The sequence below is a fragment of the Balaenoptera musculus genome, chromosome 6, assembly GCF_009873245.2.
Source record: "Balaenoptera musculus isolate JJ_BM4_2016_0621 chromosome 6, mBalMus1.pri.v3, whole genome shotgun sequence".
Classification (NCBI taxonomy): Eukaryota; Metazoa; Chordata; class Mammalia; order Artiodactyla; family Balaenopteridae; genus Balaenoptera; species Balaenoptera musculus.
This window is the reverse complement of record NC_045790.1, coordinates 46420294-46439573: the sequence shown is the minus strand read 5'-3', so window position 1 is coordinate 46439573 and position 19280 is coordinate 46420294. Positions and strand designations below refer to the sequence as shown.

General features: G+C 39.1%; 1 protein-coding gene across 2 annotated transcripts in view; it reads left to right on the top strand.

Annotated features, from left to right (window-relative positions):
- The window catches only part of FOCAD (focadhesin), a 318822-nt gene that overhangs the window by 91673 nt on the left and 207869 nt on the right, over window positions 1-19280 (top strand). For both annotated transcript variants that reach the window (XM_036855059.1, XM_036855060.1), the window contains exons 9-10: window positions 1849-1936; window positions 12312-12514. In XM_036855059.1, coding sequence (XP_036710954.1) covers window positions 1849-1936; window positions 12312-12514 — 291 coding nt within the window. The remainder of the gene's footprint in view (window positions 1-1848; window positions 1937-12311; window positions 12515-19280) is intronic.

Below are 19280 nucleotides of genomic sequence, written 5' to 3'. Positions count from 1 at the left end.
GGTGTCTTGATCCTTAGTTCTTTTCCTTTCACCCTGTTCTGAACAGGCCAGTCTCACTCTTCCTAGAGGATGTCATTTTCACTTATGCCTTCATACCTTTAAGTTCCATTCCTTTAAAATGCTTCTAGTGCATTTCAGAACCCTGAGAAGCTACTTTGTGGCCCTTCCAGTGATAGCCTGTGTGAAAAAGGCTTTCCAATGATAACATTAGTACAAGTAATAATTTGATTTGTCTCTGATCCTCTTGGTAGCTAGTAAATTTGAAATGTAAATGACCTTGCTGAGTTTTGCTTATTTGGTTGGTTTTTTTTTTTAAATAAACATGCAAAATTTAAATGCAGTTGAGCAAAATGGGAAAGAATGGTGTGATGGTGTACACTGGAAATATATTGGTTTCAAAATGCATTTGTTGTCCTCAAATAGATAACAGTTGCTTCATTATTCTCAATTATATTTCAAAACAGTGAACACATATAGGCCCCAAGACACAAATTGGAATATATTCCATTAAAAAAATCCATACAGGGCTTCCCTGGTGGCGCAGTGGTTGAGAATCTGCCTGCCGATGCAGGGGACACGGGTTCGAGCCCTGGTCTGGGAGGATCCCACATGCCGCGGAGCAACTAGGCCCGTGAGCCACAATTACTGAGCCTGCGCGTCTGGAGCCTGTGCTCCGCAACGGGAGGGGCCGCGATAGTGAGAGGCCCGCGCACCGCGATGAAGAGTGGCCCCCGCTTGCCGCAACTAGAGAAAGCCCTCGCACAGAAACGAAGATCCAACACAGCCATAAATAAATAAAAAATAAATAAATAAATAAAAATTAAAAAAAAAAAATCCATACATTTTCTTCTTTTGCTAGTTGTTAAAAGTCCATAAACAAGCACATTAGAAGATTTTGCAGTTTAATTTCACTTTCAGATGGTATAACTAAGATGTAGATATACATTTATTAATTTGTCCCAGAGTTGATAGTATTTCCAAAATTGTAACTTCTGAGTGTGTCAGACTAAGTTGTTTTCTCTTGAGTGTTTAACACATGACTCTACCTCACATTTTCTTTTTTTAATTTTTGTGGTTTTTTTAAATTTTTAGTTTTTGCCTGTCCTCATGATTCATAGGTATTTCTGCTCTGCAGGCACTTCTGTAAATTTCAGAATGAAATAATTTTAGCAAAGTGTGCTGGGCCTTTCTTCTTTAGTTCCATAATACGTTATAATTTTCTTTATTTAGAAACTTCAAGTACTATCTTATGCCACTTGCATTTTACTTATAAGAAGTTAATGTACATATCCTTTTTTTCTTTTTCATTTCATTTTACTTGGTAAAATTAATGACTTTAAGTTTCTATCGTTATTGCTTTGCTGTATTTAAATATACTTAATAAATTACTGTAATTTAAAAATAATCTCTGCTTCTCTGGTACTGTTTCTTTTATTATAATAACAAGATTTATTAAAATTTGTTAAGTATAATTTATTATGTAAGTTGTATAGATGAATCATGTCTGTATTAGGTAAGCAGACAATTGAGCTACTTTCCAGAAATGAAATATTCTTAAGTATTTCAGGTAGTGTTCAGTGGTTTGCAAAGACTGACTGTTTTGAAGACTACAAGTTTTTCCTCTGAATTAATTTGGTTTATAGTTTATTGCTTTTTGGCCAGATATAACATTTTGAATTTATATGTGACTGCTGTGGCCTTCAACAGTTCTTCCTTTAATACAGCAGGCTTACTGTAAATAATTTTGTACGATAGGTTTATAATATTTCATGTTAAATATATTCTTCCTGGATACATGTTATAAAGCCTTGGCTCTGGAAACTTCTTCAACTCTTTACTTTTTTTTAGGATTTTCCTGTTGAACCAGTCATACTTGGAATAGCTTTACTACTACTACAGACTCCGGCAAGTCAGCAGAAGCCAATCTTAAGTCTAGGTAAATAAAAATACACTCACAAGTGTAAAACGTTAAGTATAACACAAGTATTGGCAGGAGTCACTTGAACTACATTTCTTGCTGTGCTGTAGAAAAAAAGTCCTATATACTTTGAGTGTCCATTCTGAAATTTTTCTGTTTAGTCATTATCAAATAGAACTTTCTTTTTCTTATCCAAAAAGGTGTTTTGTGCAAGGTTCCATATACCATAATTTACCAAGTATCTCAGCTGTTCGTTAGGACATTATGATCTAAATCATATGGCAGTGACATTGGTAAATATTTTGAAGGGCATGCCAGCTTATTCACACTTGTATAGCAAACAGAATCAATAGCATAAAACCCTTGAAGGAAAATAAGTGTTTAGCATTTGCATTTGTTTTTAAAACTCTGTATACCTGTACTATTCAAAACTGGTGCCACTTTGAATGATACTTAATGTATGATTATTCTATTAACCTGCCTAGAACAAATGAAAGATAACATTCTTCTGACTATCCAGTATTGACTTAAAGAAAAGTGAGGAATGGGTCTAAAGGGAGGCAAAAGAAGTTCTGTTTACGAATAATGTGGTAAGGAATCAAGGTGCCAGGTCTGGCAGATTGGCAAACAAGTCACACTTTTCAAATGCGGCTTTTACATTAATGTTGCCTCGCTTTAGTTGGGCCACCATAATCCATGTAGTAATGTAGGATCTTGTCTAAATTATGATGTATATGTATGATGCCATGATATATTGATACATTGCCACTTTCATTTTTAGAAGGTGCTTGAGGTAAATACCGATTGTGTAGCTCATTCTTCTGGGCATTTTAATTCATCATGATTTTGAGGGTGAATTGCTCTTTCACTTACGGTCTGTCTTGGAAATGGCTTTAGCAAGTGGAGAGGACCCTTGGCTGTTTTAAGGGCTTTGATTCCTACCCTGCTTTTGCTTATTGGCCCTATGCTCTTTGTATCCTCCTCCCTAGGCCCTTTCTGAACTGCTTTTGCAGTTTTTTCCCTTACAGCAGTACGCACGACATCCTCCTATAGGTATAATTTTCCAGTCCAGTTACTTCTGACAGCCATAGTTTTTTTGTTTTTTTGGTTTTTTTTAATTTTTTATTTTATTTTTTTTTTAACATCTTTATTGAAGTATAATTGCCTTACAATGGTGTGTTAGCTTCTGCTTTATAACAAAGTGAATCAGTTATACATATACAATATGTTCCCATTTCTCTTCCCTCTTGCATCTCCCTCCCTCCCACCCTCCCCATCCCACCCCTCTAGGTGGTCACAAAGCACCGAGCAGATCTCCCTGTGCTATGCGGCTGCTTCCCACTAGTTATCTATTTTACATTTGGTAGTGTATATATGTCCATGACACTCTCTTACCCTGTCACATCTCACCCCACCCCCTCCCCATATCCTCAAGTCCATTCTCTAGTAGGTCTGTGTCTTTATTCCCGTCTTGCCACTAGGTTCTTCATGGCCTTTTTTTTTTTTTTTTCCCTTAGATTCCGTATATATGTGTTAGCATACTGTATTTGTTTTTCTCTTTCTGACTTACTTCACTCTGTATGACAGACTCTAACTCCATCCACCTCATTACAAATACCTCCATTTCATTTCTTTTTATGGCTGAGTAATATTCCATTGTATATATGTGCCACATCTTTATCCATTCATCTGTCGATGGACATTTAGGTTGCTTCCATGTCCTGGCTATTGTAAATAGAGCTGCAATGAATATTTTGGAACATGACTCTTTTTGACCTATGGTTTTCTCAGGGTATATGCCCAGTATTGGGATTGCTGGGTCGTATGGTAGTTCTATTTGTAGTTTTTTAAGGAACCTCCATACTGTTCTCCATAGTGGCTGTATCAATTTACATTCCCACCAACAGTGCAAGAGTGTTCCCTTTCCTCCACACCCTCTCCAGCATTTATTGTTTCTAGATTTTTGATGATGGCCATTCTGACCGGTGTGAGATGATATCTCATTGTAGTTTTGATTTGCATTTCTCTAATGATTAATGATGTTGAGCATTCTTTCATGTGTCTGTAGGCCATCTGTATATCTTCTTTGGAGAAATGTCTATTTAGGTCTTCTGCCCATTTTTGGATTGGGGTGTTGGTTTTTTTGTTATTGAGCTGCATGAGGTGCTTGTAAATCTTGGAGATTAATCCTTTGTCAGTTGCTTCATTTGCAAATATTTTCTCCCATTCTGATGGTTGTCCTTTGGTCTTGTTTATGGTTTCCTTTGCTGTGCAAAAGCTTTTAAGTTTCATTAGGTCCCATTTGTTTATTTGTGTTCTTATTTCCATTTCTCTGGGAGCTGGGTCAAAAAGAATCTTGCTGTGATGTATGTCATAGAGTGTTCTGCCTATGTTTTCCTCTAAGAGTTTGATAGTGTCTGGCCTTACACTTAGGTCTTTAATCCATTTGGAGTTTATTTTTGTGCATGGTGTCAGGGAGTGTTCTAATTTCATACTTTTACATGTACCTGTCCAATTTTCCCAGCACCACTTATTGAAGAGGCTGTCTTTTCTCCACTGTATATGCTTGCCTCCTTTATCAAAGATAAGGTGACCATATGTGTGTGGGTTTATCTCTGGGCTTTCTATCCTGTTCCATTGATCTATATTTCTGTTTTTGTGCCAGTACCAAACTGTCTTGATTACTGAAGCTTTGTAATATAGTCTGAAGTCAGGGAGCCTGATTCCCCCAGCTCCATTTTTCGTTCTCAAGATTGCTTTGGCTATTCGGGGTCTTTTGTGTTTCCATACAAATTGTGAAATTTTTTGTTCTAGTTCTGTGAAAAATGCCAGTGGTAGTTTGATAGGGATTGCATTGAATCTGTAGATTGCTTTGGGTAGTAGAGTCATTTTCACAATGTTGATTCTTCCAATCCAGGAACATGGTATATCTCTCCATCTATTTGTATCATCTTTAATTTCTTTCATCAGTGTCTTATAATTTTCTGCATACAGGTCTTTTGTCTCCTTAGGTAGGTTTATTCCTAGATATCTTATTCTTTTTGTTGCAATGGTAAACGGGAGTGTTTTCTTAATTTCACTTTCAGATTTTTCGTCATTAGTGTATAGAAATGCAAGCGATTTCTGTGCATTAATTTTGTATCCTGCTACTTTACCAAATTCATTGATTAGCTCTAGGAGTTTTCTGGTAGCCTCTTTAGGATTCTCTATGTATAGTATCATGTCATCTGCAAACAGTGACAGCTTTACTTCTTCTTTTCCGATTTGGATTCCTTTTATTTCTTTGTCTTCTCTGATTGCTGTGGCTAACACTTCCAAAACTATGTTGAATAATAGTGGTGAGAGTGGGCAACCTTGTCTTGTTCCTGATCTTAGTGGAAATGGTTTCAGTTTTTCACCATTGAGGACAATGTTGGCTGTGGGTTTGTTATGTATGGCCTTTATTATGTTGAGGAAAGTTCCCTCTATGCCTACTTTCTGCAGGGCTTTTATCATAAATGGGTGTTGAATTTTGTCGAAAGCTTTCTCTGCATCTATTGAGATGATCATATGGTTTTTCTCCTTCAATTTGTTAATATGGTGTATCACATTGATTGATTTGCGTATATTGAAGAATCCTTGCATTCCTGGGATAAACCCCACTTGATCGTGGTGTATGATCCTTTTAATGTGCTGTTGGATTCTGTTTGCTAGTATTTTGTTGAGGATTTTTGCATCTATGTTCATCAGTGATATTGGCTTGTAGTTTTCTTTCTTTGTGACATCTTTGTCTGGTTTTGGTATCAGGGTGATGGTGGCCTCATAGAATGAGTTTGGGAGTGTTCCTCCCTCTGCAATATTTTGGAAGAGTTTGAGAAGGATAGGTGTTAGCTCTTCTCTAAATGTTTGATAGAATTCACCTGTGAAGCCATCTGGTCCTGGGCTTTTGTTTGTTGGAAGGTTTTTAATCACAGTTTCAATTTCAGTGCTTGTGATTGGTCTGTTCATATTTTCTATTTCTTCCTGGTTCAGTCTCGGCAGTTTGTGCATTTCTAAGAATCTGTCCATTTCTTCCAGGTTGTCCATTTTATTGGCATAGAGTTGCTTGTAGTAATCTCTCATGATCTTTTGTATTTCTGCAGCGTCAGTGGTTACTTCTCCTTTTTCATTTCTAATTCTATTGATCTGAGTCTTCTCCCTTTTTCTCTTGATGAGTCTGGCTAATGGTTTATCAATTTTGTTTATCTTCTCAAAGAACCAGCTTTTAGTTTCATTGATTTTTGCTATTGTTTCCTTCATTTCTTTTTCATTTATTTCTGACCTGATCTTTATAATTTCTTTCCTTCTGCTGGCTTTGGGGTTTTTTTGTTCTTCTTTCTCTAATTGCTTCAGGTGCAAGGTTAGGTTGTTTATTCGAGATGTTTCCTGTTTCTTGAGGTAGGCTTGTATTGCTATAAACTTCCCTCTTAGCACTGCTTTTGCTGCGTCCCATAGGTTTTGGTTCGTCGTATCTCCATTGTCATTTGTTTCTAGGTATTTTTTGATTTCCCCTTTGATTTCTTCAGTAATCACTTCGTTATTAAGTAATGTATTGTGTAGCCTCCATGTGTTTGTATTTTTTACAGATCTTTTCCTGTAATTGATATCTAGTCTCATAGCGTTGTGGTCGGAAAAGATACTTGATACGATTTCAATTTTCTTAAATTTACCAAGGCTTGATTTGTGACCCAAGATATGATCTATCCTGGAGAATGTTCCATGAGCACTTGAGAAAAATGTGTATTCTGTTGTTTTTGGGTGGAATGTCCTATAAATATCAATTAAGTCCATATTGTTTAATGTATCATTTAAAGCTTGTGTTTCCTTATTTATTTTCATTTTGGATGATCTGTCCATTGGTGAAAGTGGGGTGTTAAAGTCCCCTACTATGATTGTGTTGCTGTCGATTTCCCCTTTTATGGATGTTAGTATTTGCCTTATGTATTGAGGTGCTCCTATGTTGGGTGCATAAATATTTATAATTGTTATAGCTTCCTCTTGGATCGATCCCTTGATCATTATATAGTGTCCTTCTTTGTCTCTTGTAATAGTCTTTATTCTAAAGTCTATTTTGTCTGATATGAGAATTGCTACTCCAGCTTTCTTTTGATTTCCATTTGCATGGAATATCTTTTTCCATCCCCTCACTTTCAGTCTGTATGTGTCTCTAGGTCTGAAGTGGGTCTCTTGTAGACAGCATATATATATGGGTCTTGTTTTTGTATCCATTCAGCCAGCCTGTGTCTTTTGGTGGGAGCATTTAATCCATTTACATTCAAGGTAATTATCGATATGTATGTTCCTATTCCCATTTTCTTAAATGTTTTGGGTTTGTTATTGTAAGTGTTTTCCTTCTCTTGTGTTTCTTGCCTAGAGAAGTTCCTTTAGCATTTGTTGTAAAGCTGGTTTGGTGGTGCTGAACTCTCTCAGCTTTTGCTTGTCTGTAAAGGTTTTAATTTCTCCATCGAATCTGAATGAGATCCTTGCTGGGTAGAGTAATCTTGGTTGTAGGTTTTTCTCCTTCATCACTTTAAGTATATCCTGCCACTCCCTTCTGGCTTGCAGAGTTTCTGCTGAAAGATCAGATGTTAACCTTATGGGGATTCCCTTGTGTGTTATTTGTTGTTTTTCCCTTGCTGCCTTTAATATGTTTTCCTTATATTTAATTTTTGACAGTTTGATTAATATGTGTCTTGGCATGTTTCTCCTTGGGTTTATCCTGTATGGGACTCTCTGTGCTTCCAGGACTTGATTAACTATTTCCTTTCCCATATTAGGGAAGTTTTCAACTATAATCTCTTCAAATATTTTCTCAGTCCCTTTCTTTTTCTCTTCTTCTTCTGGGACCCCTATCATTCGAACGTTGGTGAGTTTAATGTTGTCCCAGAGGTCTCTGAGACTGTCCTCAGTTCTTTTCATTCTTTTTTCTTTATCCTGCTCTGTAGTAGTTATTTCCACCATTTTATCTTCCAGGTCACTTATCCTTTCTTCTGCCTCAGTTATTCTGCTATTGATCCCATCTAGAGTATTTTTAATTTCATTTATTGTGTTTTTCATCATTGCTTGGTTCCTCTTTAGTTCTTCTACATCCTTGTTAAATGTTTCTTGCATTTTGTCTATTCTGTTTCCAAGATTTTGGATCATCCTTACTATCATTATTCTGAATTCTTTTTCAGGTAGACTACCTATTTCCTCTTCATTTGTTAAGTCTGGTGTGTTTTGACCCTGCTCCTTCATCTGCTGTGTGTTTTTCTGTCGTCTCATTTTGCTTATCTTACTGTGTTTGGGGTCTCCTTTTCACAGGCTGCAGGTTTGTAGTTCCCGTTGTTTTTGGTATCTGTCCCCAGTGGCTAAGATTGGTTCAGTGGGTTGTGTAGGCTTCCTGGTGTAGGGAACAAGTGCCTGAGCTCTGGTGGATGAGGCTGGATCTTGTCTTTCTGGTGGGCACGTCCACGTCTGGTGGTGTATTTTGGGGTGTCTGTGGCCTTATTATGATTTTAGGCAGCCTCTCTGCTAATGGATGGGGCTGTGTTCCTGTCTTGCTAGTTGTTTGGCGTAGGGTGTCCAGCACTGTAGCTTGCTGGTCGTTGAGTGAAGCTGGGTCTTGATGTTGAGATGGAGATCTCTGAGAGATTTTTGCCGTTTGGTATTACGTGGAGCTGGGAGGTCTCTTGTGGACCAGTGTCCTGAAGTTGGCTCTCCCACCTCAGAGGCACGGCCCTGATGCCTGGCTGGAGCACCAAGAGCCTTTCGTCCACACGGCTCAGAGTAAAAGGGAGAAAAAATAGAAAGAAAGAAAGAAAGAAAGAGGCTATAATATAGTGAAGTAAAATAAAGCTATTGTAAAGCAAAGCTATACCGACAAAATCTCGCCCAGAAGCATATACATATACACTCACAAAAAAAAGGAAAAGGGGAAAAATTAATATATCCTGCTCCCAAAGTCCACCTCCTGAATTTGGGATGATTCGTTGTCTATTCAGGTATTCAGCAGATGCAGGCACATCAAGTTGTTTGTGGAGTTTTAATCCGCTGCTTCTGAGGCTGCTGGGAGAGATTTCCCCTTCTCTTCCCTGTTCACACAGCTCCTGGGGTTCAGCTTTGGATTTGGACCCGCCTCTGCGTGTAGGTCGCCTGAGGGCGTCTATTCCCCGCCCAGACAGGACGGGGTTAAAGGAGCAGCTGCTTCGGGGGCTCTGGCTCACTCAGGCCGCGGGGAGGGAGGGGTACAGAGGAGGCGGGGCGAGCCTGCGGCGGCAGAGGCCGGCATGACGTTGCACCAGCCTGAGGCGCACAGTGCGTTCTCCTGGGGAAGTTGTCCCCGGATCACGGGACCCTGGCAGTGGCGGGCTGCACAGGCTACCGGGAGGGGCGGTGTGGAGAGTGACCTGTGCTTGCACACAGGCTTTTTGGATGCGGCAGCAGCAGCCCCAGCGTCTCACGTCCGTCTCTGGGGTCCGCGCTGATAGCCGCGGCTTGCGCCAGTCCCTGGAGTTCGTTTAGGCGGCGCTCTGAATCCCCTCTCCTTGCGCGCCGCGAAACAAAGAGGCAAGAAAAAGTCTCTTGCCTCTTCGGCAGCTGCAGACTTTTTCCCGGTCTCCCTCCCAGCCAGCTGTGGTGCACTAACCCCTTCAGGCTGTGTTCACGCCGCCAGCCCCAGTCCTCTCCCTGCGATCCCACCGAAGCCAAGCCTCAGCTCCCAGCCCCGCCTGCCCCGGCGGGTGAGCAGACAAGCCTCTCGGGCTGGTGAGCGCTGCTCGGCGCCGAGCCTCTGTGCAGGAGTCTCTCCGTTTTTTCCTCTGCGCCCCTGTTTCTGTGGGGTCTGCGCTGTTAGCCGCGGCTCGCGTCCGTCTCTGAAGTTCATTTAGGCGGCGCTCTGAATCCCCTCTCCTCGCGCACCAGGAAACAAAGAGGGAAGAAAAAGTCTCTTGCCTCTTCGGCAGCTGCAGACTTTTTCCCCGGACTCCCTCCCGGCTAGCTGTGGTGCACTAACCCCTTCAGGCTGTGTTCACGCCGCCAACCCCAGTCCTCTCCCTGTGATCCGACCGCAGCCCGAGCCTCAGCTCCCAGCCCCGCCCGCCCCGGCGGGGGAGCAGACAAGCCTCTCGGGCTGGTGAGCGCTGCTCGGCACCGCTCCTCCGTGCGGGAACCTCTCCGCTTTGCCCTCCGCACCCCTGTGGCTGCGCTCTCCTCCGTGGCTCCGAAGCTTCCCCCCTCTGCCACCCGCAGTCTCTGCCCCCGAAGGGGCTTCCTAGTGCGTGGAAATCTTTCCTCCTTCACAGCTCCCTCCCACTGGTGCAGGTGCCTTCCCTATTCTTTTGTCTCTGTTTCTTTTTTCTTTTGCCCTACCCAAGTACAGGGGGAGTTTCTTGCCTTTTTGGAGGTCGGACGTTTTCTGCCAGCGTTCAGTGGGTGTTCTGTAGGAGCAGTTCCACGTGTAGATGTATTTCTACTGTATCTGTGGGAAGGAAGGTGATCTCCGCGTCTTACTCTTCCGCCATCTTCTCTCCTCCTCTTGTTATTTTTTAAAAACAGCTTTATTGAGGTAAATTTATTTAACGTGTAGTTCACCATTTTTAAGTATACAATAACGTGCTTTTTAAAGTAAATTTAGAGTTGTGCAACCAGCACCACAGTCTAGTTTTAGAACATTTGCATCAACCCCCCTCCGCCAAATTTCTTGTGCCCATTTACAGTTAATCCTCGTTCCCACCCTCAGCCCCCCAAACACTAATGTGCTTTCTGTCTCTAAGTGTGTCTTTTCTGGGTATTTCATTCAAATGGATTTTGTTTTTTGACCAAAAAAAAAAAAACATTTCAAAGCCACAGAGAAACCACATTCCTAATTCTGAAGCTATAGTCCTTTATTGTGGCTCATGTATGATAGGCTGATACAGGATCAAACACTCCAATACTTTTATTATTTGTTGGATAGAAGACTTTTTCTTTTGTAAACCAGTGTCTCTGATTTGAAGTTACTTTAGATAGATTGAATAAACCATATTGAAAACTATTGAGCCAGTGTGTCATGTTGAAAAGTAATGAATAACTATTGTTTAGTAGATTGGGAAAGAGTGTTCAAAGAAATAGGATAACCAAGAGAATATTTGTTATTTCAAATTTAAAAAATGCACAGCACTGATACAATGTTATGCTTCTTAATTATTAACACTGGCCTTGATTGTAAATAGCAATTTATAAAAATGCCTGGAAGATCCATAGTAAGGAATATAGAAATGTTTGTATTATATGAATTTCATGTTTTGTTAAAGATAATGGATTTTCATAATAACTGACAATTATGGATTAAAACTAACATTTAGGCAAAAAATGTAAATTAGTAGTGTCAGAGCCGCAGGGGTTTGTATTTCATGCCATGTTCAGGTTTGACTTCCAAGTGATTTAAAATATAATATTGGACTTCCCTGGTGGTCCAGTGGTTAAGACTTCATGCTTCCATTGCAGGGAGTGCAGTTTCCATCCCTGGTCAGGGAACTAAGATCCCATATGCTACGTGGCACGGCCAAAAAATAAAAATTAAAAAAAAAAAAATAGTACTGGTAATTCACTGACGTGATTTAAGGTTTATAGAATTTTTTTAGTGTAGTGGGGAAGTTAGTTGATTACTTTAATAATCTTGCTCTGCAGCCTACAAATAACAGCTTTCAGTAAATCAGCGTTCATTCAGTAACTGAAAAGAAAGTATATTTATTCTTTAATCATTCTGTTCATAGTCTAGGGGAGACTCTACACGTAAGTAAGTGATTGTACATGTGTGTATGTTTCTGATGTGTAAGTTGAGTTTCCATGTTAAAAACAAGAATATAAAAATGCGTTAGATTGTTTTGCTGCTTATGGATTTTGAGACTTTGCTGATTTGCTTCTTAGCAATTACAGCTGAAGGACAGCCCTGCTTCACCTTGTTTACTTCTGCATCTCGATACAATTCTCAGCTGGGTTTTTAAGAGAAGCACACATGTTGATCTTGTTATCCACAGATCAGGAGCTCTGTGGTCTCTTGGGTCTGTTTGTTGAGGGCAGAGGATCTGACAGGACCTAAAGGCAAAAGTTGAATTTTAAAGGAATTCACATTGACCTCAAAAGAGTTGATTTTACTTTTTGACATATGATATGCATTATCTCTAAGAGTATCATCAAGTTTTCAATTATATACACTAACAGCTTATTTTAGCTAAGAGTTAATTGTTACGTTCTTTTTATTTCTAAAAGGATAAGGTTTATCATCTTAGTTATGTGTCTGACCCAATTGTAAAGGGGCAAGAAAACTTTTTGCATATTACTCTTAAACAAAATAGCATTTTATTTGACTGTAGTATTAATTTTAAAAACTGTAAATTGTTGTTTTGATAACTAGCTCTGAAGCTTCTGTCTTCTGCTGAGGGTCAGAAAATCCCAAAGTCCTCCTTGCTGTTAGTGATGCCAGTTCTGCAGATATTATCTTCTACTGCCTTGAAAGACTGTATATCCCCGGACGAAGAAGGACCCTCTAGGCAGCAGTTGGCTCTAAAGCTTTTAGAAATGGTACAGCAGGAGTGCTACAGAGACGACCACCAAAAGGTAACGAGTTTGTCCTTGTTTCTCTTACATAAAGGTTAATTGGTGATGTGGGGTTTAAGTCACTGCCGATAATCTCACCTCCTAATGATGTATCTGTCTGGGTTTAAATTCTGTCATTGAACTTTACCGTTCTGTCAGGCACTGGTGTAGATGTTAGTATATTCTTCTGGACTGTGAGGGGGCGGTAGTCCGGCTGTGAAATAAGTTTTGGAAATGCTGTGTAATCTCTTTTGCTTGTTGAGTTGCCGGTGTACATTAGTAGTTAAAGGTCCTGAGGAATCCTGCAGAAAAGGAGCTAGTTCTGTTTAACCTAGTGCTTCTCCAACATTTCTGAGCATGGAGCCCTTTTTTGTCATCACTGTCGATTAGTGCGGCTTATTGCTAGACCTGCCACAATCCATGGTGGGGAATCTCAATTGCCTGGAAGTTCTGGGATCTGTAAGAACTAAGAGGCTTTTGATGCCTCCTGTATGTGGCCCTACTCTGCTGTCACACTCCTTTCCTATCCCTGCCTGCGGGCTTCTTACCCCACTCTGCTCTGTCAGCCTCACTGTTCCTGTTAGAGTAATGTAGAGGTATTGTCAGTGTCTGGTTAGTGGCTGGGTTCTAGGCCTATATTCATCAGACTTTCTTTTCTGGTACTTGAGTTTTGCCTTCGGTAAAATGTAGCATTATTCCCAGCTGTGACTTTTATGGGGATTGAATGAGGATTAAAGAAGATGAAACTGGTGAAGCATCTTAAGTCGCCAGAGAGAGAGGCATTACATAAATGCAAGCTAGTGCCTCAGTTGTTCTGTCTGCAAAAGCAGAGATTCCTCTAATAATGTATCATTAAATGTTCTGGCAGCAAAAATCCAGGCATTGTTAGGGATTGCTGGTCCTGTTCCTTGTTTGATCATACAGCAGAAAGTAGCCTACAGGCAAACTGAATGTATGCTACAGTTTCCTCAATCCTAATTGTTTGACTAAAACTTTAAAACTTGAAATAGGTAATTGATTTGCATTAATAGAAGGAAGTTCTTGCATCTGCTCTGACAGGACTACACGCTGTGGCCAAAAATTTCTAATAGCCTTTTACCTTCCCTCTTGGTTTGCCCATAGAGAACAATACTTGGATTCTGAATGGGGGTAGGGATAGGACACTATGTCTGAGAATTCTGTTCCTTTAAATCATGAGTGATGTGTACTGAGGATCACCCTATATCTAATGTGTAAGTACTCAGCTTACTATTTGTTCAGGTGTGAGTGAATCTTATTCATCAGCACTAATAGCTGGATTTTTCTCTTCAGCAGCTGGTGAAGAGGGAGGAGGAAGGAATGCTATTAGGGTATAAATGCCTCCTGATGCTAGTGTGCTGCTTTCTTGAGCCTTTGAGTGGATATATGATCACCCTTTAAAATAATTTAAGCCACAGTTTACTGTTGGCTTTTCTTCTGCACCCGTCCGGACTCTAGATTCCAAACATACCTGTAAATTTAACTTGCCCCAAACTCTCCGAGAGTCTCTTCCTGAATCTTTGCTTTTGCACAGGATGCTCTTTTGTCTCCTTTGCCTGATCTACTCATTCTTCAAGACCCAGCCAAGTGTTCTCAGCCTCCCTGAGTCAGAATTCATTACTCTCTTTCCTTTGCATCCAAGTACTTTTAGCATTACTCAGTTGTGTTGTGTCTTAATTTAGGGGGTACATATTTTTACCTTCGACTATGCTGTGAGCTCACTGAGGGAAGGAATCTTGGCCCTTTTCACACTTTGCCTTTATTTTCTAAGCATGTTAATATTTAAATTGCAACAGTTGTTGAACTTTTGGTATTTTTTCCACCCTAGGTGTTTGTGCATTATCTTTTTCAGCTGATTATAGATGGGAAAATTAAAAATACTTTAGCAGTTGTTAAACTGAATACTCTGTTTCCCACATACCTAAAGAAATAGGTAACACCCTGGCTTATTTGTCTTTGCATCCTCCACACCTGACCTATTGTTGGCCGCATAGTAGACATTCAAGAAATTTCTGTTCAATGAGGAATGTGTGCTTCTGATACAAATACACAAAATCATTTTACTGTCTTGATTTATTACAGAAAGACTTTGTTTAAAATCACAGATTTTTGTTGTTTATATTTTTATTATTTATTTTTAAATTGGTGACTCCGACTTAAGAGTGTTTGGTTTAGAAATAAAGCATTTCTTCAGAAGTACAATTCTTCTGATAAATGAAACCAAGGGTAAATGTACTGTACCATGTAGTTCTCTATTACCTATCCATTTCTGAAATGGTGATAACCATGAAATAAAACATATTTTAACTTATCCCAATTTCTAAGAATTAAAAAAGATACCAAGCCAGCCATTCATCTCTTTAAAATAAAAGATTAACATAATCTAATAAGCTTTTATTTATTTATTTATTTATGGTGTATGAAAAACAGGATCCCTTTGTAGCTATTAAATGTGATATTTAAAACCACCTATTTGTGTTCTCCTAGGTGAAAAAATCAAACACTGGTTGTAAACTCTAAAGTCCTTAAAATCTTGCTGCCCCCTACCCCAAAGAATGTTGCGGGGAGGGTGGAGAAAGCACCAGTGTATGAGTCAGGGTCTAGTTAGGAGAGAGAAACCACACTGATAATTTGAACAAAGAAAAACTTAATACGAAAAATTGTTAACTAGTAAAAGGTGTCTAATTATTGAAAGCTGTAAATGAGGCTGTAAGGAATATTGCAATAACAAATGTAGGGAGCAGTTACTACTTCTAGGACTGAGGGAGAGTGCACAAGGATGGAACTAAATGGATCTCCCCGCTCAAGGCTGATATCACAGCTTGTTGGAAAGATTGTAGTTATGGCCTGCTAGCTGGTGAAGTGTGCTGGGAGTGCCGTAGGCCAGAGCTGGGTCACAGGAAGCCAACTGCTGGGGTCTCCTGTGTGCCCCTGGCAGCCATGGATGGGTGAGATAAAGTGGCAGAGACTTAAAAGCTAAATTCCTGCAATTATATAGTAGGGCAAGATTCAGCTCTGGAGAACTGTTTTAGTCAAGAGAAAGATTTAGAGACAGTGTGACTGAGCTAGGATTTGTCATACATTTATTCATTTGTATTTTTTGATAATGTACTTTATTCAAACTTAAGTAAAGTACTGTGAACTTTATTACCTTGGAATAAAGCAGTGCCTAGTAGGTTTCGTTCACAGTTGCTTTGAAGTAGTATATAGTAAGCAGGAAGCATTTTGAATACTTGTCTCTTAAAAAAATCAAAATTTGTAATAGATTGTTGTCCTATTTATAGCTAAAGTTAACATTTATTGAGCACATGCTCTGTGTAAGAAGTTATGTGGGTCAACTCATTTCTCACAGTACCTTTGAAATAGTTTTGTTTTGCCATTTCCAGCTGTGTGGCCTTGGACTAATGGTTGAAGCTCTCCGGCCCCTGGCCAGATGGGCAACAAAGCCCCTGCTTCATGGTGCTGTTTATTAAGCATGTCTTACGTTCAGGCTCCATTTTAAGTGCTTTGCCATATATTAAGTCATTTGATTTTATCTCAAACTCTTTGAGGTAGCTAATATTATTGGTCTAATTTTATCCAAGAGTTAACTGAGGCATAGAGAAGATAGGTAACTTGCCAAGGGTCATGCAGTGGGAGGCTGGTTATTTTTTAAAATAGATTTATTGAGATAAAATTCTCATACATATGCTTTACTCATTTAAAGTACACAACTCAATGGCTTTTAGTATATTTGCAGAGTTGTGTACATAACACCACAATCAATTTTAGAACCCTTTTATTACTCCGAAAAGAAACTACTCCCAAATAATATTCCATTGTATGGAGATACCACGTTTTATTTTTCCATTCATCCGTTGAACATTTGGGTTATTTTAATTTTTTGGCTATTGTGAATAATGCTGTTATGAACACTCCTATACAAGTTTTTGTGTGGACATAGGTTTTCATTTTTCTTGGGTAGATACCTAGGAGTGGAATTGCTAGACCATATGGTAACTCCATGTTTGATCATTTGAGGAGCTGCCAGACTTTTCCAAAGCAACTGCACCGTTTTACATTACCACTAGCAGTGTATGAAGGTGCCAGTTTCTCTACATCCTTGCCAACACTTGTTATTGCCTGTCTTTTTTATTATAACCATGCTAGTGGGTGTGAAGTGCTATTTCGTTGTGGTTTTGATTTGCATTTCCTTGATGATAATCTTATAATACTCATTTTACAAGTGAAGAAATTGAAATTAGGGAGGTTAATTAACTTCCCCTCATTACACAGGTAGTGGATGGTAGGATTGAGATTCAGATTTTGTCTGTTCGACAAATAGAGTTTAGATTTGCCTATACTCTATTGCCTCCACTTTTTTGTTTTTTTGAGTTTTTTTTTTTGCTGAACAGTAATTTATCATCTTTGTGCTGAACTTGGGAGTTAATAACAGTGTTTCAGATTTACAGGGAAACAGTAAATCAATAGTAAGTTGAAGTAAACTGGTTTCTTAAAAGCTTTTGGTTGGAAATTAAAAAGAATTAGATCTTATGCTTCTATCGTTGTCTGTTTTTTAAACTTTTTATTTTATATTGGAGTATAGTTGATTAACAATGTTGTGATAGTTTCAGGTGTACAGCAAAGTGATTCAGTTGTACATATACATGTATCTATTCTTTTTCAAATTCTTTTCCCATTTAGGTTATTACATAATATTGAGCAGAGTTCCTTGTGCTATACAGTAGGTCCTTGTTGGTTATCCATTTAAAATATAGCAGGGTGTACATGTCAATCCCAAACTCCTTAACTATCCCTTCCCCCCACCTTTCCCCGCTAGTAACCATAAATTCGTTCTCTAAGTCTGTGAGTCTGTTTCTGTTTTGTAAATAAATTCATTTGTATCATTTCTTTTTAGATTCCACACGTAAGCAATATCATACGATATTTCTCTTTCTCTGCCTGAATTACTTCACTCAGTTTGACAATCTCTAGGTCTGTCCATGTTGCTGCAAATGGCATTATTTCGTTCTTTACAATGGCTGAGTAATATTCCACTGTATATATGTATCACATCTTCTTTATCCATTTCTCTGTCGATGGACATTTAGGTTGTATCCATGTCTTGGCTACTGTAAGCAGTGGTGCAATGAACATTGGGTTGCATGTATCCCTTCGGACCATGTTTTTCTCCGGATATGTGCCCAGGAGTGGGATTGAAGTGTCATATGGTAGCTCTATTTTTAGCTTTTTAAGGAACCTCCATACTGTTCTCCATAGTGGTTGTACCAGTTTACCTTCCCACCAACAGTGTAGGAGGGTCCCCTTCTCTCCACAACCTCTCCAATGAGATACCACCTCACACCAGTCAAAATGGTTGTCATTGTCTTCTTAATAACATGGATACCGAGGGTGGTGTTCATTGTCTTTTGGTGATAATTAACCACTACCAAGCCTCTCAGCTCTTGACTAGATTCTTCATAGAGGTATAGAGTTGAAGGACACTTTTTTTTTTTTTTTAAACATCTTTATTGAAGTATAATTGCCTTACAATGGTGTGTTAGCTTCTGCTTTATAAGAAAGTGAATCAGTTATACATATACAATATGCCCATTTCTCTTCCCTCTTGCATCTCCCTCCCTCCCACCCTCCCCATCCCACCCCTCTAGGTGGTCACAAAGCACCGAGCTGATCTCCCTGTGCTATGCGGCTGCTTCCCACTAGTTATCTATTTTACATTTGGTAGTGTATATATGTCCATGACACTCTCTTACCCTGTCACATCTCACCCCACCCCCTCCCCATATCCTCAAGTCCATTCTCTAGTAGGTCTGTGTCTTTATTCCCGTCTTGCCACTAGGTTCTTCATGGCCTTTTTTTTTTTTTTTTTTTTCCCTTAGATTCCGTATATATGTGTTAGCATACTGTATTTGTTTTTCTCTTTCTGACTTACTTCACTCTGTATGACAGACTCTAACTCCATCCACCTCATTACAAATACCTCCATTTCATTTCTTTTTATGGCTGAGTAATATTCCATTGTATATATGTGCCACATCTTCTTTATCCATTCATCTGTTGATGGACACTTAGGTTGCTTCCATGTCCTGGCTATTGTAAATAGAGCTGCAACGAACATTTTGGTACATGACTCTTTTTGAATTATGGTTTTCTCAGGGTATATGCCCAGTAGTGGGATTGCTGGGTCGTATGGTAGTTCTATTTTTAGTTTTTTAAGGAATGTCCGTACTGTTCTCCATAGTGGCTGTATCAATTTACATTCCCACCAACAGTGCAAGAGCGTTCCCTTTTCTCCACACCCTCTCCAACATTTATTGTTTGTAGATTTTTTGATGATGGCCATTCTGACTGGTGTGAGATGATATCTCATTGTAGTTTTGATTTGCATTTCTCTAGTGATTAATGATGTTGAGCATCCTTTCATGTGTTTGTTGGTAATCTGTATATCTTTGGAGAAATGTCTGTTTAGGTCTTCTGCCCAGTTTTGGATTGGGTTGTTTGTTTCTTTGATATTGAGCTGCATGTAGATTTTGGAGATCAATCCTTTGTCAGTTGCTTCATTTGCAAATATTTTCTCCCATTCTGAGGGTTGTCTTTTCATATTAGTTTTTTAAAAGTAAAGGTTCGCAACTATTTTATGTCTGAAGATGATTTGCAACCATTTAATATTCAGTTAAATGTCATTTTTCTGTGTTTTCTTCTCTCTTTTTTTTTATTGAGATATAATTCACCTGACATAAGCCTCTCTTTTATTTTTAAACATTTACTT